The sequence below is a fragment of the Myxocyprinus asiaticus genome, chromosome 30 (genome assembly GCF_019703515.2).
Source record: "Myxocyprinus asiaticus isolate MX2 ecotype Aquarium Trade chromosome 30, UBuf_Myxa_2, whole genome shotgun sequence".
NCBI lineage: Eukaryota > Metazoa > Chordata > Actinopteri > Cypriniformes > Catostomidae > Myxocyprinus > Myxocyprinus asiaticus.
In genome coordinates this window covers 32,686,785-32,704,800 of record NC_059373.1, presented here as the reverse complement: position 1 = coordinate 32,704,800, position 18,016 = coordinate 32,686,785, and the positions used below count along the sequence as shown (strand labels likewise).

The following is an 18,016-nucleotide window of genomic DNA, read 5'->3' as shown; positions in this document are numbered from 1 at the left end:
TTGATGGCTTGTGGCCAGCCATCTTCCTCTTGATCACATTCCAGAGGTTTTCAAAGGGGTTCAGGTCTGGAGATTGGGCTGGCCATGACAGGGTCTTGATCCGGTGGTCCTCCATCCACACCTTGATTGACCTGGCTGTGTGTCCTGCTGGAAAAACCAATACTCAGAGTTGGGGAACATTATCAGAGCAGAAGGAAGCAAGTTTTCTTCCAGGATAACATCATACGTGGCTTGATTCATGCGTCTTTCACAAAGATGAATCTGCCTAATTCCAGCCTTGCTGAAATACCCCCAGATCATCACTGATCCTCCACCAAATTTCACAGTGGGCACAAGACACTGTGGCTTGAAGGCCTCTCAAGGTCTCTGTCGACCCATTAGATGACCAGGTGGAGGATCTGGTGATGATCTGGGGGTGCTTCAGCAAGGCTGGAATCGGGCAGATTCGTCTATGTGAAGGACACACGAATCAAGCCACGCACAAGGTTATCCTGGAAGAAAACTTGCTTCCTTCTGCTCTGACAATGTTCCCCAACTCTGAGGATTATTCTTTTCCAGCAGGACAATGCTCCATACCACACAGCCAGGTCAATCAAGGTGTGGATGGAGGACCACCAGATCAAGACCCTGTCATGGCCAGACCTGAACCCCATTGAAAACCTCTGTAATGTGATCAAGAAGAAGATGGATGGCCACAAGCCATCAAACAAATCCAAGCTGCTTGAATTTTTGCACCAGGAGTGGAAAAAAGTCACCCAACAGCAATGTGAAAGACTGGTAGAGAGCATGCCAAGACACATGAAAGCTGTGATTGAAAGTCAGGGTTATTCCACCAAATATTGATTTCTGAACTCTTTCTAAGTTTAAACATTAGCATTGTGTTGTTTAAAAATGAATATGAACTTGTTTTCTTTGCATTATTTGAGGTCTGAAAACACTGCATCTTTTTTGTTATTTTGATGAGTTGTCATTTTCTGCAAATAAATACTCTAAATGACAAAATGTTTATTTGGAATTTAGAAGAAATGTTGTCAGTACTTTATAGAATAAAACAAAAATGTTCATCTTACACAAACACATACCTATAAATAGTAAATCCAGAGAAACTGATAATTTTGCAGAGTCTCTTCATTTTTTTCCAGAGTTGTATTAATATATAAATATATTCCTGCAGGGAATCTCGTCCGCCGATGGGTATCTGTCGACGGCGAAGAGAGGGCTGATCCAGGTGTGTAGTCAAGATGAGATAATGTCGGTCTTAAAGGAATAAAATTCTGAAGAAATGGTGTGTGAGCACCCGCTTATATAGGGCAAATGCGCGCCTAAAAGGGTGGGGCTCAAATGCCATTGACCAATCAGAAGATTGCCGTTATGATACAAAGGCTAAAACTAGGTCATGGTAAAGGAATTCCCCAAAGCTTTCAGCAATGTCTTGTGAACTGAATCGATAGGGAACCAGTTTGTAGTCATTTACAATATTTATTGTAAACATAAGATAAAGACACAACAAATAATTTTGTTTATTAAATTCTCTGAAGCTTTGTTACAGTGCAAATATACTAGTAGGATAGTAGTTTTATAAAACAAATAGTTCCAGCTTCCCAGCCAGCTGACTTTCCGGTTTCTGTATATATATTTTCTTTATTATTATTATTATTATTATTATTATTATTATAACATGGTACACATGGTTCAAATAAAGTTTAACAATTATTTCAAAGAGATAATGTTACAATGTTACAAAGTGCTGGGGGAAATAAACCTTATAACATGAATACTTTAAAGAGATTACATGCCTTTACAAATTGAATAGCTTTTTGTTTTTTTCGAGGGCAAGATTGACTCAACATAAAGTACAATTTCCCTTTCAAAAACGATAAAACATGATTTCTTCGTCTACGTATTTACGGTTCCTGTGTGCGCTTGCCATTGATGTCACACAAAGCTGAGTGTGCAGCTGCCTGATGCTGCGTTCCATTCAAATCGGATGTGGGATTTGCCTACTTGATATCTCCGATCTCCAACCATAAATGCATTCCATTGCCAGATGCTCGGAAAATGACGTTTAAGGAAACAAAACTGCAACACTCCCATTAGCTTAGCAGGTGTTTGATTGTCACCAGAGATGTCTCCTAGCAACCCAGTTCAGAAACAATCTGCAATGCTAGCATTTGTGCTGCAGGTGTACGATTATCAAAAGATAGTATAATTGACCATGTTTTGAACACCTGCTACTCTGCTAACGTTTGTTAAACACACTTTAGTATCATGTAACATAGGAACTTTGACTCATTTATTGATATTATTTAATACAAGTGAATGTTTATCACTTATTTTGTATATCTTCCTGGGTGTCGACTAGGGATGTGCGAGACTAGTCGACTAGTCGACTAAACGGTTCTGATGCTGCTAGTCGACACTGGAATTACTTATCGGTTAATATTTCCTCCCATTAAACTGATCATCATTTTTACACATTTACGTTTTTTAGGCTGCAATTAAATTACTGTCATATTACTGTTACATATTTTAAATAGAATTAATAATACAAATATTATTTAAAAAAGAGGATTTCTGGAGCAGATACAGAGTTTAATTTCACCTCAGGCTGCACGTGCTTCTTCCCTCTCTCTTGCGGCGTGCGCAGGAAAATATCCGCTCACTAGAGAAGCGAACTCAGCAAAGTAGTTATGAAAACACTTCGGTGGTGCGGGAATCGGCTTTCCAAACATTTGAAAGTCCCTATGGATGTTTTCACATTTGAGTCTTCTTTAAATCTGTGCATGCTTGTACGTTATTTTTCCGCTGAGCGGGCTTTTTCAAGCGTAGGATAGCCGCCTCAGGTTAGTCAAGTCCCGTCTTTCACCAGACCATGTCGAAGGGTTCATTTTACTCATCAAAAATGTCTGTATCTAAAATGTGATTGGCTCTTTTACCTGTAAGGCAGGACTTAGTTTTGTACATCCATTGACTGTTCCAATTTCTCTCATTAATTTTAACACCAGTGCTAATCTGTCTCTTGCACTAGATGGCGCTAGGAAGTGTAATCAAGCTTGAAATCATGATTGCCGAGGAAACTGCAGATGTCAAGATTTACAGTAATAAAAGAGTTACATTTTGGTCTGTTGTCACCCACACCTATCATTTAGCTTCAGAAGACATTGATTAAACCAATGGAGTCGTATGGATTACTTTTATGCTGCCTTTATGTGCTTTTGGAGCTTCAAAGTTTTGGTCACCATTCACTTGCATTGTATGGACCTACGGAATTTAGATATTCTTCTAGAAATGATCATTTGTGTTCTGCAGAAGAAAGTCACACACACCAGTTATGACATGAGGGTGAGTAAATGATGAGAGAATTTTCATTGGCAGATGCTATTTGCACCCTGGTGCAAATAATGTTATATGCTATTTACACCCCAGTGCAAACAGTGGCAGATATTATTTGCACCCATATCTAAATACTAACATACAGTATGGACATCACTGCAGTGTGTTTATTCACTGTGTTTATATAAAGTCCCACAGACACACTACATTAATCCCTACCCCTAAACCTAACCTTATCCTTACCTTAGAAAAAATAACCTTGGTTTTTGTTGTAAATTTACAATAACCACAAAATGAACCATGGTTACTATATTACCACAATATTACTGTACTAACACTATGATTAATTGCAGTAAAACTATGGTTTCTGCCAAAAAGAAAATGGTTACAACAATATTAGTAATACAGTGATGCAATCTAAACATATTAGCGATGCCAACCCGCAGGAACAAGTGTGATTGACAGACACCACCTCCAGATCAAACCCTTCTCTGCAGTCCTCGACGTTCACCATGACCAAATCACTGCGATGAACTCAATATTTATATTCATTTTTATCTATTATTTTAAGTAGTATTAAAGGAAATATTGAGAGTGGAAACAGGAAATCGGATGGGGAAAAGAGTGGGACAAAATGCGGATTTGAACTGTGGTCGCTAAACACCGTCTTTACATCCCACCCCACTGCAGCGACACCTATTGATAAGTTTGTCGAGGCCTGCACATCTTTAGCGAGGTGAGTTTTTTCCTCCCAGAAATTCCCCTTTGAACAGTCACTGTAAGCTAAACAGTTCATGCATTGTTTGTTGCCCTTTTAGATGACTAAAATGCACATTAAAGATAAATCCCCATACATTTTATGTCAACCTTCTCAGGCAGTAGCTGTTCTAGCTTGTATGGCGCCCTGGGCGAAACCCGCTTCAATACGCCCCCAAAGTTGTTGATCGGGCGTCTGTGGGGGCCTCGTGCAAGATGCCGCCCTGGGCAACTGCCCATGTCGCCCAAATTTTTTGTAAATATTTGAAAGTTCCTGAATGTGTGATATCATCTGTATCACCAATTGAGACACTTCTCAGCAATTAGCAATGCAGACATTACTGGCACTTTCCACCAATAGCGTACAAATAAGGCCTGAAACTCTTTAAAAAAAACAAAGGGTAACCTCAGGGTGTCAAATAATTTACTATTCATTTTCAATGAGGTCTCAAGTGCTTAGGCTGCACATAATTATTAATGTAGAATACTTTTAAAACATTATTATGTTCAACTGTTTGTCCATTCATGTTTTTGTGAGAGCTGATGGCTGTACACCCCCCAATGAGTCATTGTAAGGGAGAAAGGTGTGGTGTGGTGTGCTCAGTGTATGACTTGTGTGCATCAATGCACGAGGAGAAAATATAGACATTATTTTGAATTTGTTGAGAAGAAAACTATTCTGTGTGTAACTGTTTTAGAAAGTAATTTTAAAAATGGTTTTAACACATTCAGTGTGAAGCCTATCACAGATTCATAAACAGACACTTTCACATTTATATAGAAATTTTAATGGAAAACAAACTGATAGCATCAAAACATGGTCACCTTTGTTAATTGTTCTTTATTTTACAAAACTTTAGATTTGTAAAGTTTTAAATATGAATGGGCAACACACAGTTACAAGTCTGGTTACACACAGGCTCGAGCCATCCATTACTTATAAAGCAATGCAAATAATCTGGTTTATGTGGTGCAAACAGAATGCTGTAGAGCTCCACTACTGTATATGAGGCCAATGTTAGGCCTTTATGCTATATATACAGGTGCATCTCAATAAATTAGAATGTCGTGGAAAAGTTCATTTATTTCAGTAATTCAACTCAAATTGTGAAACTCGTGTATTAAATAAATTCAGTGCACACAGACTGAAGTAGTTTAAGTCTTTGGTTCTTTTAATTGTGATGATTTTGGCTCACATTTAACAAAAACACACCAATTCACTATCTCAAAAAATTAGAATACATCATAAGACCAATAAAAAAAACATTTTTAGTGAATTGTTGGCCTTCTGGAAAGTATGTTCATTTACTGTATATGTACTCAATACTTGGTAGGGGCTCCTTTTGCTTTAATTACTGCCTCAATTCAGCGTGGCATGGAGGTGATCAGTTTGTGGCACTGCTGAGGTGGTATGGAAGACCAGGTTTCTTTGACAGTGGCCTTCAGCTCATCTGCATTTTTTGGTCTCTTGTTTCTCATTTTCCTCTTGACAATACCCCATAGATTCTCTATGGGGTTCAGGTCTGGTGAGTTTGCTGGCCAGTCAAGCACACCAACACCATGGTCATTTAACCAACTTTTGGTGCTTTTGGCAGTGTGGGCAGGTGCCAAATCCTGCTGGAAAATGAAATCAGCATCTTTAAAAAGCTGGTCAGCAGAAGGAAGCATGAAGTGCTCCAAAATTTCTTGGTAAATGGGAGCAGTGACTTTTTGTTTTTCAGAAAACACAATGGACCAACACCAGCAGATGACATCGCACCCCAAATCATCACAGACTGTGGAAACTTAACACTGGACTTCAAGCAACTTGGGCTATGAGCTTCTCCACCCTTCCTCCAGACTCTAGGACCTTGGTTTCCAAATGAAATACAAAACTTGCTCTCATCTGAAAAGAGGACTTTGGACCACTGGGCAACAGTCCAGTTCTTCTCCTTAGCCCAGGTAAGACGCCTCTGATGTTGTCTGTGGTTCAGGAGTGGCTTAACAAGAGGAATACGACAACTGTAGCCAAATTCCTTGACATGTCTGTGTGTGGTGGCTCTTGATGCCTTGACCCCAGCCATTCCTTGTGAAGTTCACCCAAATTCTTGAATCGATTTTGCTGGACAATCATAAGGCTGCGGTTCTCTCGGTTGGTTGTGCATCTTTTTCTTCCACACTTTTTCCTTCCACTCAACTTTCTGTTAACATGCTTGGATACAGCACTCTGTGAACAGCCAGCTTCTTTGGCAATGAATGTTTGTGGCTTACCCTCCTTGTGAAGGGTGTCAGTGATTGTCTTCTGGACAACTGTCAGATCAGCAGTCTTCCCCATGATTTTGTAGCCTAGTGAACCAAACTGAGAGACCATTTTGAAGGCTCAGGAAACCTTTGCAGGTGTTTTGAGTTGATTAGCTGATTGGCATGTCAAAATATTCTAATTTTTTGAGATAGTGAATTGGTGGGTTTTTGTTAAATGTGAGCCAAAATCATCACAATTAAAAGAACCAAAGACTTAAACTACTTCAGTCTGTGTGCACTGAATTTATTTAATGCACGAGTTTCACAATTTGAGTTGAATTACTGAAATAAATGAACTTTTCCACGACATTCTAATTTATTGAGATGCACCTGTATATATATATATATATATATATATATATATATATATATATATATATATTGAACTGTACATGTATTTAATCATTATCTTGTCAACGATTATTTGACTTGATGTATGTCTTTGTGACACTGAGGTTCAAGGCATTACATTCCCTTGTGATAAGGATCTGGTCATCTCAGTGTGAACAAAGAAGGTTTTAAGATCTCCTTTGCCCTTAACGTTGATGATCCCCCGACAGGAACATATGTACCCCAACATCTGTAAGATCCGACTCGTCTCCTCAGTGACCTGGGGAAGAAAGAATGATATGTGCGATGCACTGATAGACTCCTGAAAACTCATCAATAATTTAAAAGGCATACCAATGACAGACAGAGTAGGTCAGAACAAGGATATACCTGTATTTTCCCAAGCACCCCAGTGCTCTCCATTCTACTGGCCACATTTACAGTGTTCCCCCAGATATCGTATTGTGGTTTCTGTGCTCCGATTACGCCTGCAATTACTGGACCATGGTTTATTCCTGAGGAGAGAGAATGGAAATATTTGAAACTTCCTGAATGTGTGATATCATCTTTATCGCCAATCGAGACACTTCTCAGCAATTAGCAATGCAGACATTACTGGCACTTTCCACCAATAGTGTACAAATAAGGCCTGAAACTCTTTAAAAAAAACAAAGGGTAACCTCAGGGTGTCAAATAATTTACTATTCATTTTCAATGAGGTCTCAAGTGCTTAGGCTGCACATAATTATTAATGTAGAATACTTTTAAAACATTATTATGTTCAACTGTTTGTCCATTCATGTTTTTGTGAGAGCTGATGGCTGTACACCCCCCAATGAGTCATTGTAAGGGAGAAAGGTGTGGTGTGCTCAGTGTATGACTTGTGTGCATCAATGCACGAGGAGAAAATATAGACATTATTTTGAATTTGTTGAGAGGAAAACTATTCTGTGTGTAACTGTTTTAGAAAGTAATTTTAAAGTAAAGTAATTAGTAATGTGATTACTTTTCAATTAAGTAATCAGTAAAGCAATCTGATTACAATTTTGTAGAAGTAATTTGTAGTGGATTACTTTTTTGAGTAATTTACCCAACACTCTTTGGGATCAAATATTTTTTAATTACTGGAAAACTTCTCTTTCCCCAAAATTAATGAATGATATTTGTTTGAACTTTTTTGTTCATACATTAAAGGTGCACTCAGTCATTTTGGACTTGAACACTGACACCTAGTGGTGTGAATGCAGCATCATTCAAAATCAATAGTTTTCAGTTACAGATGCCATTGTAGAAATTCACTATGCATGATCACCCATGATTAATTTAATCCAAGAGTGAAAGTGTCCAGTAACAAGACGGTTACTGAGATGAAGCGAGTCGTGTTCAGCTGGTCATGTGATTCTAAAATGGCAGCACCCATGAGAGGACCCCTCCCCCATGTAGTATAAAACAGCTTTTATAAGGTTACTGATATGACTAGAGTCCTTATCTCATGTGAGTGCTCATGATTTTGTATATATGTTTCAAAGTTACAATTCATTTCTTTAGGAGTAAAAATTTTGTATGGGGAAAAAATGACTGAGTGCACCTTTAACTTTGGTAATAGGGTTAAATGGTTAAGTTTGACAAATGTGGTCAAAACTACAATTTGTGTACAAATTGAGAAAATGGAATTAGATTATTTACAGTTCTTATCTTCCCACCATGATATACAAAGAGTTAAAATTATGGTATTTCTTGTGTGTCACATTTTTAAGGAATATTAAAAAAATTTAGTAATGGGGGAAATTTATGCAGTGATAGGTTTGTGTGCAAAATGTGTAACACATCTAAATATTAAGTTTATATTACCTAGATATGGACTAAATTTAGTTTAATGTCATGATTCATTTTATGTAACTAGGTAAATTTATGTTATAATAATAGTTTAAAGGTATAGTTCACCCCAAAATGAAAATTCTCTCATCATTTATTCATCCTCATGCCATCCCAGATGTGTATGTCTTTCTTTCTTCTGCTGAACACTAAAGGTTTTTAGAAGAATGGTTCAGCTCTGTAATTGTAGCATAAAAGTAATCCATATGACTCCAGTGGTTAAATCCATGTCTTCAGAAGCAATATGATAGGTGTGGGTGAGAAACTGATCAATATTTAAGTAATTTTTTACAGTAAATCTATCACATTCAGCCACCTACTGGTCGGGGCTAGTCAAAGGTGGCGATTTATAGTAAAAAGCACTTAAATATTGATCTGTTTCTCACCCACACCTATCGTATTGCTTCTGAAGATATGGATTAAACCACTGGTGTCGTATGGATCACTTTTATGCTGCCTTTCTGTCGTTTTTGGACCTTCTGAGTTCTGGTCACCATTCACTTGTATTGTATGGACCTACAGAGCTGAAATATTCTTCTAAAAATCTTCATTTGTGTTCAGCAGATGAAAGAAAGTCACACACATCTGGGATGGCATGAAGGTAAAAAATAGTCATGGGACACCATAGTGTACCCTATTCGTGGAAAGTGACTTCTGTTACTGAGGTGTGAGGTGTGTAAGCATGTATTGACCCCGCTTACCCACTCGCAGCTTGAAGTCATTAAAGGAATGTTTGTTGATGACATCAAGCTTCCCAACCAAAGCAAATGCAAATTCCAACATTGTTCCAATGTGCATATACTGCCGATCATGGTCCTGAGGAACATAACAACAGGAAATGATAATTTCACTTGTTCAAAATTCCAGAATTGACTACGCCCTATGACTCTCTCAACCAGGGCAATAACCACAATATACTTTGAGGGGGACAAATCCCCTCCAATAATCAGGTATGGCCAGATTGTCCACCCCCCCAAATAATTTATATCCTTGTTGCTGTTCTGCTGCACCGCTCGTCAATGTCATATGAGCCAATCAAATCGATGAAGGCGGGACTTAAATTTAAGAAGCTAAGCGGGAACCTCGTGGAGCACAGCGCATCAGCAAGCAGTTCAGGTCATGTGAGATGTAAGTATCTATCTAAACATGCAATATTTCACCACTGTTTTATGACTGAAATGTTGTACCAACCAACATTAATTTACAAGGGTGCAAACTATTCTCCATTTGGCGAAATTCGCCGTTTTGAATTTAAAATATATCATGTACAGTATGTGATTTGTGTGTCATTCATAATTGTGAATGTGAAAACATTAACGGAGCAGTTTTCAGCTAATCAGGCTTAAGATAAAGAGTGAATGTGTGTCTGTTGTAAAGGAATTGAATGAATGTGGTAATCTGGCAAGTTTTTGAAGTCGCTTTTTAGAAATTTCTCTCTCTCTATATATATAAAAATAAAAAAAAAATCACCCAGATCAGAACTAGAGCATGGTAAGACCTGTGCCTTCTATTGGCTTTTAGGTTTTGGCAAGGACAGTGTCATATATTCTTAATGCAAATATTATTAGATAATAATTTAAAATCAATTTAAATTCTTTATGTCTTTAATTAATTCTGAATTTTGTAAAGCATCTCCTAAGAGTCTTCCTTTAAAAGAGACCATTTTATTTTGAATATGTCAAAATAAATAAAAAAATGAGCCACCCGTTGTAGTAGTTCACCTAAAAATGGAAAATGTACTTTTACTCACTCATTTACTCACTCTTATGTTGTTCAAAACCCATATGCTGGGTTTTTGTTTTCTTGGAACATAAAATAGATATTTTAAGCAGCTCTATTCCATAGAATAACAGTTTATAGTGAGCAGGAGCTGTCGAGCACCAAAAAGGACAAATACTATAAAGCACTATTAAAGGTTCAGTATAAAGACATCATAACAGTAGTCTATATGACTTGTGCATTATATTTCAAGCTTTCTGGGGCTATACAACAGCTATGTGTTGTATGGACTACTTTTTTGTTATTTTTTATAATTTTTTTTATGGTAAGTTTTCTCATTTGACCTTGACAGCAGTGGCCATTATGAGCTGTTTTTGTATGGAAAAGAGCAGCGTTCGGATTCTTGAAGAAAATATTGTGTTAAGATTCTACTGGGAGGAAAAAACAATGTGGGACCATTTGAGGGCAGTAAATAATTTTGTGTATTTTCTTTTTGTTAGCCAGCTGACACAGTCATGTGTCTGATACTTCATTGATGAAAAGAAATTCAAATTATATTCATCTTTTCTTTGAGACAGCACAAAAAAAAGAAAAGAAAAGATGACTGAAACAGGCAAATTGCTAGCAATGCAGACACAGTGTTTGTCTTGTACTGTGTGAACTTTAATTCATGTATCTTTTAAAACCAAAAATTATAACATTTTGGGCCTTTATCGCATTTCAAGCCTTTATTCAGAAAATTGTTGCATTCAGCGCCTTTAATATATTAAAGGACCAAAGAGGACCATTATATTTGTGACCTCAACACCCATGACTCCCCACCCCCAAAATGGTTTGGTCCCCCTCAGTGTTCAAGACATGGTTATGGCCTTGCTCTCAACTGAAACATTTGAACCACAAATCAAGATTAATGCACCACAGGCAGGTTCCACAAAAGGGCTAATGTGACCATGCAATCAATCCAGTATAATCATTATGAGAATAATAATTTAGGAGCAAATGGAAGAGCTCAAATTGTTACCTGTGTGTACTCTGGACCTGGGGTGAGATTCAGCCCAGTGGCAGCCATGTATGTGCTCCCGATAGTTTTGATCTTCTCCACTCCACTGAATTTGGGTTTTGACAGCAACTGTCACGAACAACAGTGAATTGTGAATTTACAGACAAAGTTTGGGGCCAGAAATGAGCAGAGCAGCAATGGTAGATGTAGCCTTCAATATGAATCAACAAGAAAAATAAAGCTCATTAAGACACTTTCAACTTTGATGAAACTGTTTGAAGCTTAGTCGGAAGTTTACAAGTCTGATGTAGTTTGAATATATTGGACGGACAGACAGACAGACAGATAGATAGATTGCTTTAAGTAGCTTTGCACAACATTTATGAAACTATAATCAACATCTACACAATTTAGATTTCATACCTCATCAAAATCTGCTATAATCTCATTGAGGAGTCTGAGACACTCCAACCCCTCTTTATTAACATCTGACTCGGTATAAAATTCCTTGAAGTCTGGGATGGAGGCGAACATAACACACACCAGATCGTATGACTGATGGTAAAGGTCCTGTCAAAAATAACAGCACAAAAATATTCAAGGTGATGTAGAGGATAAAAAATACTGTATGTCCAGCCATCCAAGCAGTTTCATCATACAGGCCTATATGTTTTCTTTACAATAAGCTTATATTTATTAATGGAAGTTAATGCATTAGGTATGAACTAACAATTTTATGTTACTATATATAATATAATATATAATATAGTGAATTTATCAAAATATTATTGTTCATTGTTTAAGTTGGTTCATATTACATTAATGTTAACATATACAACTTTTAATGTAAAACATGTTTTAATATATGTAAAAGTTAACATTAACCAAGATTTTAAATGCTGTAAAAATGGTTAATTCATGTTAACTATTGCATAAACCAGTGCTGGGTAGATTACTTCTGAAATGTAATTCGGTACTGATAACAAATGACACAACTTTAATTGTAATCAGTAGCATACTTTTTTAGATTACACTTTTAGGTAATCTAAATTGATTACTTTTGGATTATTCAAATATTTTTTTTTACCAAATTAACACTACTTTTACTGAACATTAGTAAACATAAAATGTAAATGACATGTAATGTTAGTATTATTTTTCTCTTTATTTTTGCAGCCACACGTACAGTATGAGCCAAACCTCCTTGGTGCTAAATGCATCTGTGTCTGTCTGTCTATCTGTATCTATATACACTGTATATATTATTTAAAGACTTTTCACATATTACAGAACAAATCAAAATAAAGCCCCCATCCACGCTATGACAGTAAAAGAAAATATATATATTTTTTTATTTACATTTAACACTAAGTGGTGAAACTGATGTGTAAATAGAATGCAATTTGGTTTAAGAGTAATGTATCCTATGTAGAACATTATATTGTATTGACTGAAAACTTGAATTGGTGGAGCATGTTTTAATCCCCTGAAGGGCTTCAGTCCAAGTGTCTTCAGAGATCTCTACTCTTAGATCTTTTGCCCAGGATTCCTTAAGATATTGTGTGGATGTGCGCACAGAATCCTGAAAAAAGTCAATGATCATATATACAAGAATCTTCATATCAGGATCCAGAATCATACACCGATTAAGATGTCCAGGAATTTTACACTCTTCAAAATTAGGGATAATAGTTACACTAGATATAACTTCTAATTTGTAATTATCTAAATAAATGTGAGTGTCTAAAGTAAGTTAATTGATTAACTAAATTAAATGTTTTCTGCATATTTAAAAAAAAACTATTTATGAATCGTTCCAAAATAATCGAATCGTCACTGGATGTCTGATTTTTCAATGTATCATAATCGTCAGGTAAAGCATTGTAATCGTATCATTACAACAAACATTTACACACCTAAGAGTCAGTCAATTACGCATTTGTTATTGCCATTGGTTGATTAATAATGTAATCAAGAACGTAATCAAGTACATCCATTAAAACGTAACTGCAATCCAATTACGCACATTATAAAATGTAATGTAATCCAATTACAAGTACTCGATTTTTGTCATCTAATTTGTACATTTGTTACTACCCAGCCCTGAAGTTATCTGACGTTACTGTACACAATAATATCTGTAAAGTGTTAGCATTATCTGTTTTGAAACATAAGACCTTTAGTATGTCTCAGTTCTAACTATTAATTCAGGTGCAGGCTCACCTCATTCTTCCAGTTACGAGCCAGGAAATGTTCAGCCACATGGGCAGGTAAAACGTTTTCCAGAAGCACCCGGTTAAGATTCTCCATGGTCTCAATCTCCTCGCACTCCTTCTTAAACTTGTTCCTCCAGAGGAAGTCTAACCTACAGTAATATTCATTCTGTTACAAGAGGACACAGAAGTAAAGAGATGGTACACATCCGATCACCTTATGTGGCTTTCAAGATGACAAAGAAAGCAGAATGAAATGCACACAAGGACAGTTCATATATATTTATAGATTTCACTTGAACAAAGCTATTATGAAAAATTGTTTCAGTTTTCTCTGTGACAGCTCTGTGTTTGTGCATGCATTCATCACTGAAAAGATTTTTTTAATCAGTGGAATTGGCACCTTGAAAGAAATCAAGTATACACTGAGAGTTAATCTCAACCAGTTTTGTTTTCCCCCCATTTTTTTGTTTTTGCTTCTTGTCTCTTTCGTTATATATATATATATATATATATATATATATATATATATATATATATATATATATATTATATATATATATATTTTGATTACCTATCACCTGATCAGCACAAACAATGCATTTCATATGATTGCATGTGCCAAACTGCACATTTCGAATGCAGAGTTCATCAGACAGATCTATTAAAGACAAATAGTCCCTGGCAACAGAATCAAGAGTACACATAAAAAAATAAAATCTGACCCACAGCAGACCTGCAGAGATGGTAAAAGACACTCTTTATATTGTGTTGTGGAGAAATGATTTCTTACAGTGGTATTTATTAAACATATTGAGTTGCTGGGAAGCTTATGTTATCAGGGAAGGGACTGCCCAAGATTGATGAAAGCTGATAATAAATGAAGCATTTACTAAAGTAATTGGGAAAACATTTGTTCTGCACAGAAAATAAAACAATGAGTCTAAACTTACAGCTTAAAAAAATGACAGTTTAAGGACTAAAATACTGTATATCACAAATGACACAATGGAATTAATTAATTAAAGGAATGTTCTCAATGTTATCAACAGCAACATCCCTCAGTTTGTAAAACCTAACAAACATTTACAGTAGTGCACTTGCAATGGAAGTCTAAGGCATTCTGGATGGTTTAAAAGCATATTTAAAAATGTGTGTTTTTTGAGCTATAATGTTGTCTATATTGTCATTTTAGTGGCGGGACTACTGTTCTAGGCGGAGGAACTTCACATAATGTGTTACCAGTGTAATTTCTGTAGGTGAATTTGGTATATCATTGTGCATACTGTTTGAAAGTTAGCTTGTTTGACTTGTTTGTCTTTACACGGTCATGACAGGAGTTGAAAAATTGGATTTAACTAACTTAGCAAAGATAAGTTTAGTAAGCAATTTTTCATGTTAACACACAGATGGGCAAATTCACTAAACATTTGTGCCACTTTTGCGCATGATACTGTATTTCAGGGGGAAAAACCTGTGTCTTATTCACTAACCACCCGCAATCTAGTTAATGCAGGCGCAATCAGCACTGAAATTGTGCTGCATCTTGAGTATTTTAATGAGGTCATTGTCAATCCTTTCCATGGAAACATGCCTCCTTTCTATGTAAATTAGGCTAATTGTAGATTGCGCTTCATTCACAAAAAACACCCAGCACAATTTACATCACACTATTACTGCCAGATGAAAGCAGCCCGTAAAAATAATTTTATTTATTGTAAAAGATGCTTGTGTACATTATCTGTCGATCATATCAGCAGTAATCCATCAAATAATGATCAAATGATGGAGTAGACCGTTATAACCTGGCATTTATTCAGATGCGCGGTGTATTTATGCACACTTTCAGCATGTTAAAGAGATGATTCAGGTGTCTGGATCACGGTGATGCTGTTCAGTCCTGAAAGAGGGTGGCAGATCACATGATCTGATGCATACTCTGTGATATAGCATTCAGAATCGGCCTGCAAGATCAGATTTGTATGTGTAAACTGCATTCAGCAGTGATTTTGTGGGTATGTTTGTGCCGTTTCCTGATTTTGCATAATTCCTTTAGTGAACTGGGCACTAAACCAGCACAGAAAATGTGTGCAAAGAACACGCTTTTACTGGACGCAATTCATTCTTAGTGAATTCCCCCCAGAGTGTTTAAGTCTTATCCTTCAAAACAGTGTAATTTAATGTTAATTCCAGTGCAACACCATTCCATACTTACATTTTTGAACGTTTTTCACCCAAAGTGATCATATCACTTCAGAAGACATGGATTAAACCACTCGAGTCATATGGATTATCTTTATTCTGCCTTTATTTCCTTTTTTGGGCTTGAAAGTTTTAGACCCCATCACCTTGCACTGAATGGACAAAAACAAATTTAGCCTTCAAAATATCATTGTTTGTGTTCCACAGAAAAAAGAAAGCCATACGAGTTTAAGACTGCATGAGGGTGAGTAAATGATTAGATAATTATAATTTTTGGATGAACTGTTCCTTTTATTTATAAGTTATTTATTTTACTTATTTACTTATTTATATTAAACCTGTATGTAGGTATGTAAATATCCATGTGCATAGCGTGACCAATGGGCAAGCTTCACGTGAAACTGAAACCAGGCTTGAGCTGGGAATGAATTTGCTGGTTATTTGCGTGCGCTGGTTTAACGCCAGATTCACTTAAGGAATTATGCAGATCAGGCAACGGCACAAACGTGCCCACAAACTCATGGCTGATTCTTTGCAATTCTGATTTTGCAGGCCAGTTCTGAGCGCTCTACAGCAGAGGATGCAGAAGTCCACCGTGATCTGACTGACACACTCTGTCGGGACAGCGTCACTGTGATCCAGACACCCAGATCATCTCTTTAACACGCCGTGGTGTGCTTGACTACACCGCACATCTGTATGTCTCCATCATTTGATCAATTATTGCTGATGTGATCAAAAGAAAAGTTACAGAAAATGAAGGAGAGCTTGTTATTAAAATAGGTGTGACATCTGGTTCACAAAAGCTGACACAGATTAGAAAAAATTGAAAACTGTCATGCAACGATAATCACTTGTGGTAATACAAACAATGTTTTAACGCCTTAAAATGAAGCACGCTAAAGAATATTATGAAAGCCAAAAGATGCGCTCCGCATTATTTTAAATCTTTTTTGTTGTTGTTGTTGTTGCAGAAGTGTTTATAAATATATTTTAAATGTATTTTCTGCAAGACTTGTTATTTTCGTTGTGTATTTTTTTTACTAAAATTACGTAATATTTTCTTTGTTACTTTGATTTGAAAAGATCTTCAGTTTCTTGAGAAAAGTTTATAATAAAACTGGTCAACAACATATCAGACTGAAATGTGACAATGTGAAATTGAGTGTTTATTTTATTTTTAACTTTGTCAAGTTATAAATAAAGAGAAGATGATATAAGAGGAAGTAGTTTTCATTTAAAAAGTATTTATTTCACTGACTAGATTTTCCAAAAATAGTCATTATTATTACTATAAAATTACTATATCGTGATGTATATCATTATTGTGATATAAAATTACTATATCGTGATGTATATCATTATTGTGATATAAAATTACTATATCGTGATGTATATCATTATTGTGATATAAAATTACTCATTTTGTGATATAAGATTTCAGACATATTGCCCACCTCTACCTGTATTCTTTTAAAATGCCTACAACATCTTCAAATCAAATTGAGCCTTATTTTATTTTGATTGAACTCTTTATATGTGTAGCCAAGTGGAGGAATTTCATGTAATTTAACTCTGGTCATAAATTGGACATGGCCCCTTTAAGAGTTTTGTGACGCCTGCTGTGTTACACACATGTGTGCTGGTTAGAGATGTGAGAGCAGACATTGTGCAAGAGAGCTCCCAGTTTTGTTCATCGGTCTATAATGCTTTGGGTAAATATCACATTTTCCACAAAATGCTCATAAATTGCATCAAAAATGTGTTCAGAAGAGTTGTATGTTGAGTGCTTGTTGTGGGTTATTTTTGAAGGATGCACATGATTGCACGTGTGGAGCTTGACCATGTTTTGGCATACATGCAAGAACTGGGTATGTAAATTTAGTATTAATCACATCTCATTTAATGAATTATAGCCCAGTGTTTTCTAATTTAGTGAATTAGTGTAACATGTAGCCGGATCTTATTTTCTCTGTGTACGGATATGATGTCAACACGCACGGGCGAATGATGTATATATGCAATTTCCCGCGAAATCCGTCCTGACAGCTCTAAAATATAAATCATTATTATAGGTTTATCAAAGTGTATTTGGGTAAAGTAAATACATGGTTTGGAAGATGGATTTTTGTTGCTCTCTCATTAATTAATACATTTTGTTATTTTTTAACAAAAAAAATTACATAGTGTAGCTTTAAATGCATACAATTCTGTGAATGATATAAGCATATGGGTGGGCTCATGCTCTATTTGTGTTTCTTTTGACATTAGCCTCTACCATATTTCATTTGTTGTATTTCGTTGAACC

The 18,016-nt window shown here is 36.1% G+C and overlaps 1 protein-coding gene across 11 annotated transcripts in view; it reads right to left on the bottom strand.

The window, feature by feature from the left end:
* Positions 1–6,708: 6,708 nt before the first annotated feature.
* The window catches only part of LOC127421050 (adenylate cyclase type 2-like), an 88,666-nt gene continuing 77,358 nt past the window's right edge, over positions 6,709–18,016 (bottom strand). For 9 of the 11 annotated variants that reach the window (XM_051663763.1, XM_051663764.1, XM_051663765.1 and 6 more), the window contains 6 exons: positions 13,517–13,675; positions 11,717–11,863; positions 11,315–11,422; positions 9,276–9,390; positions 7,090–7,214; positions 6,709–6,979 (listed from right to left, as the gene is read on the bottom strand). In XM_051663763.1, coding sequence (XP_051519723.1) covers positions 6,827–6,979; positions 7,090–7,214; positions 9,276–9,390; positions 11,315–11,422; positions 11,717–11,863; positions 13,517–13,675 — 807 coding nt within the window. In that variant the 3' untranslated portion in view covers positions 6,709–6,826. Of the gene's footprint in view, positions 6,980–7,089; positions 7,215–9,275; positions 9,391–11,314; positions 11,505–11,716; positions 11,864–12,124; positions 12,876–13,516; positions 13,676–18,016 lie in introns of those variants that run through there. The other 2 variants (XM_051663771.1, XM_051663772.1) reach the window with 2 other exon arrangements.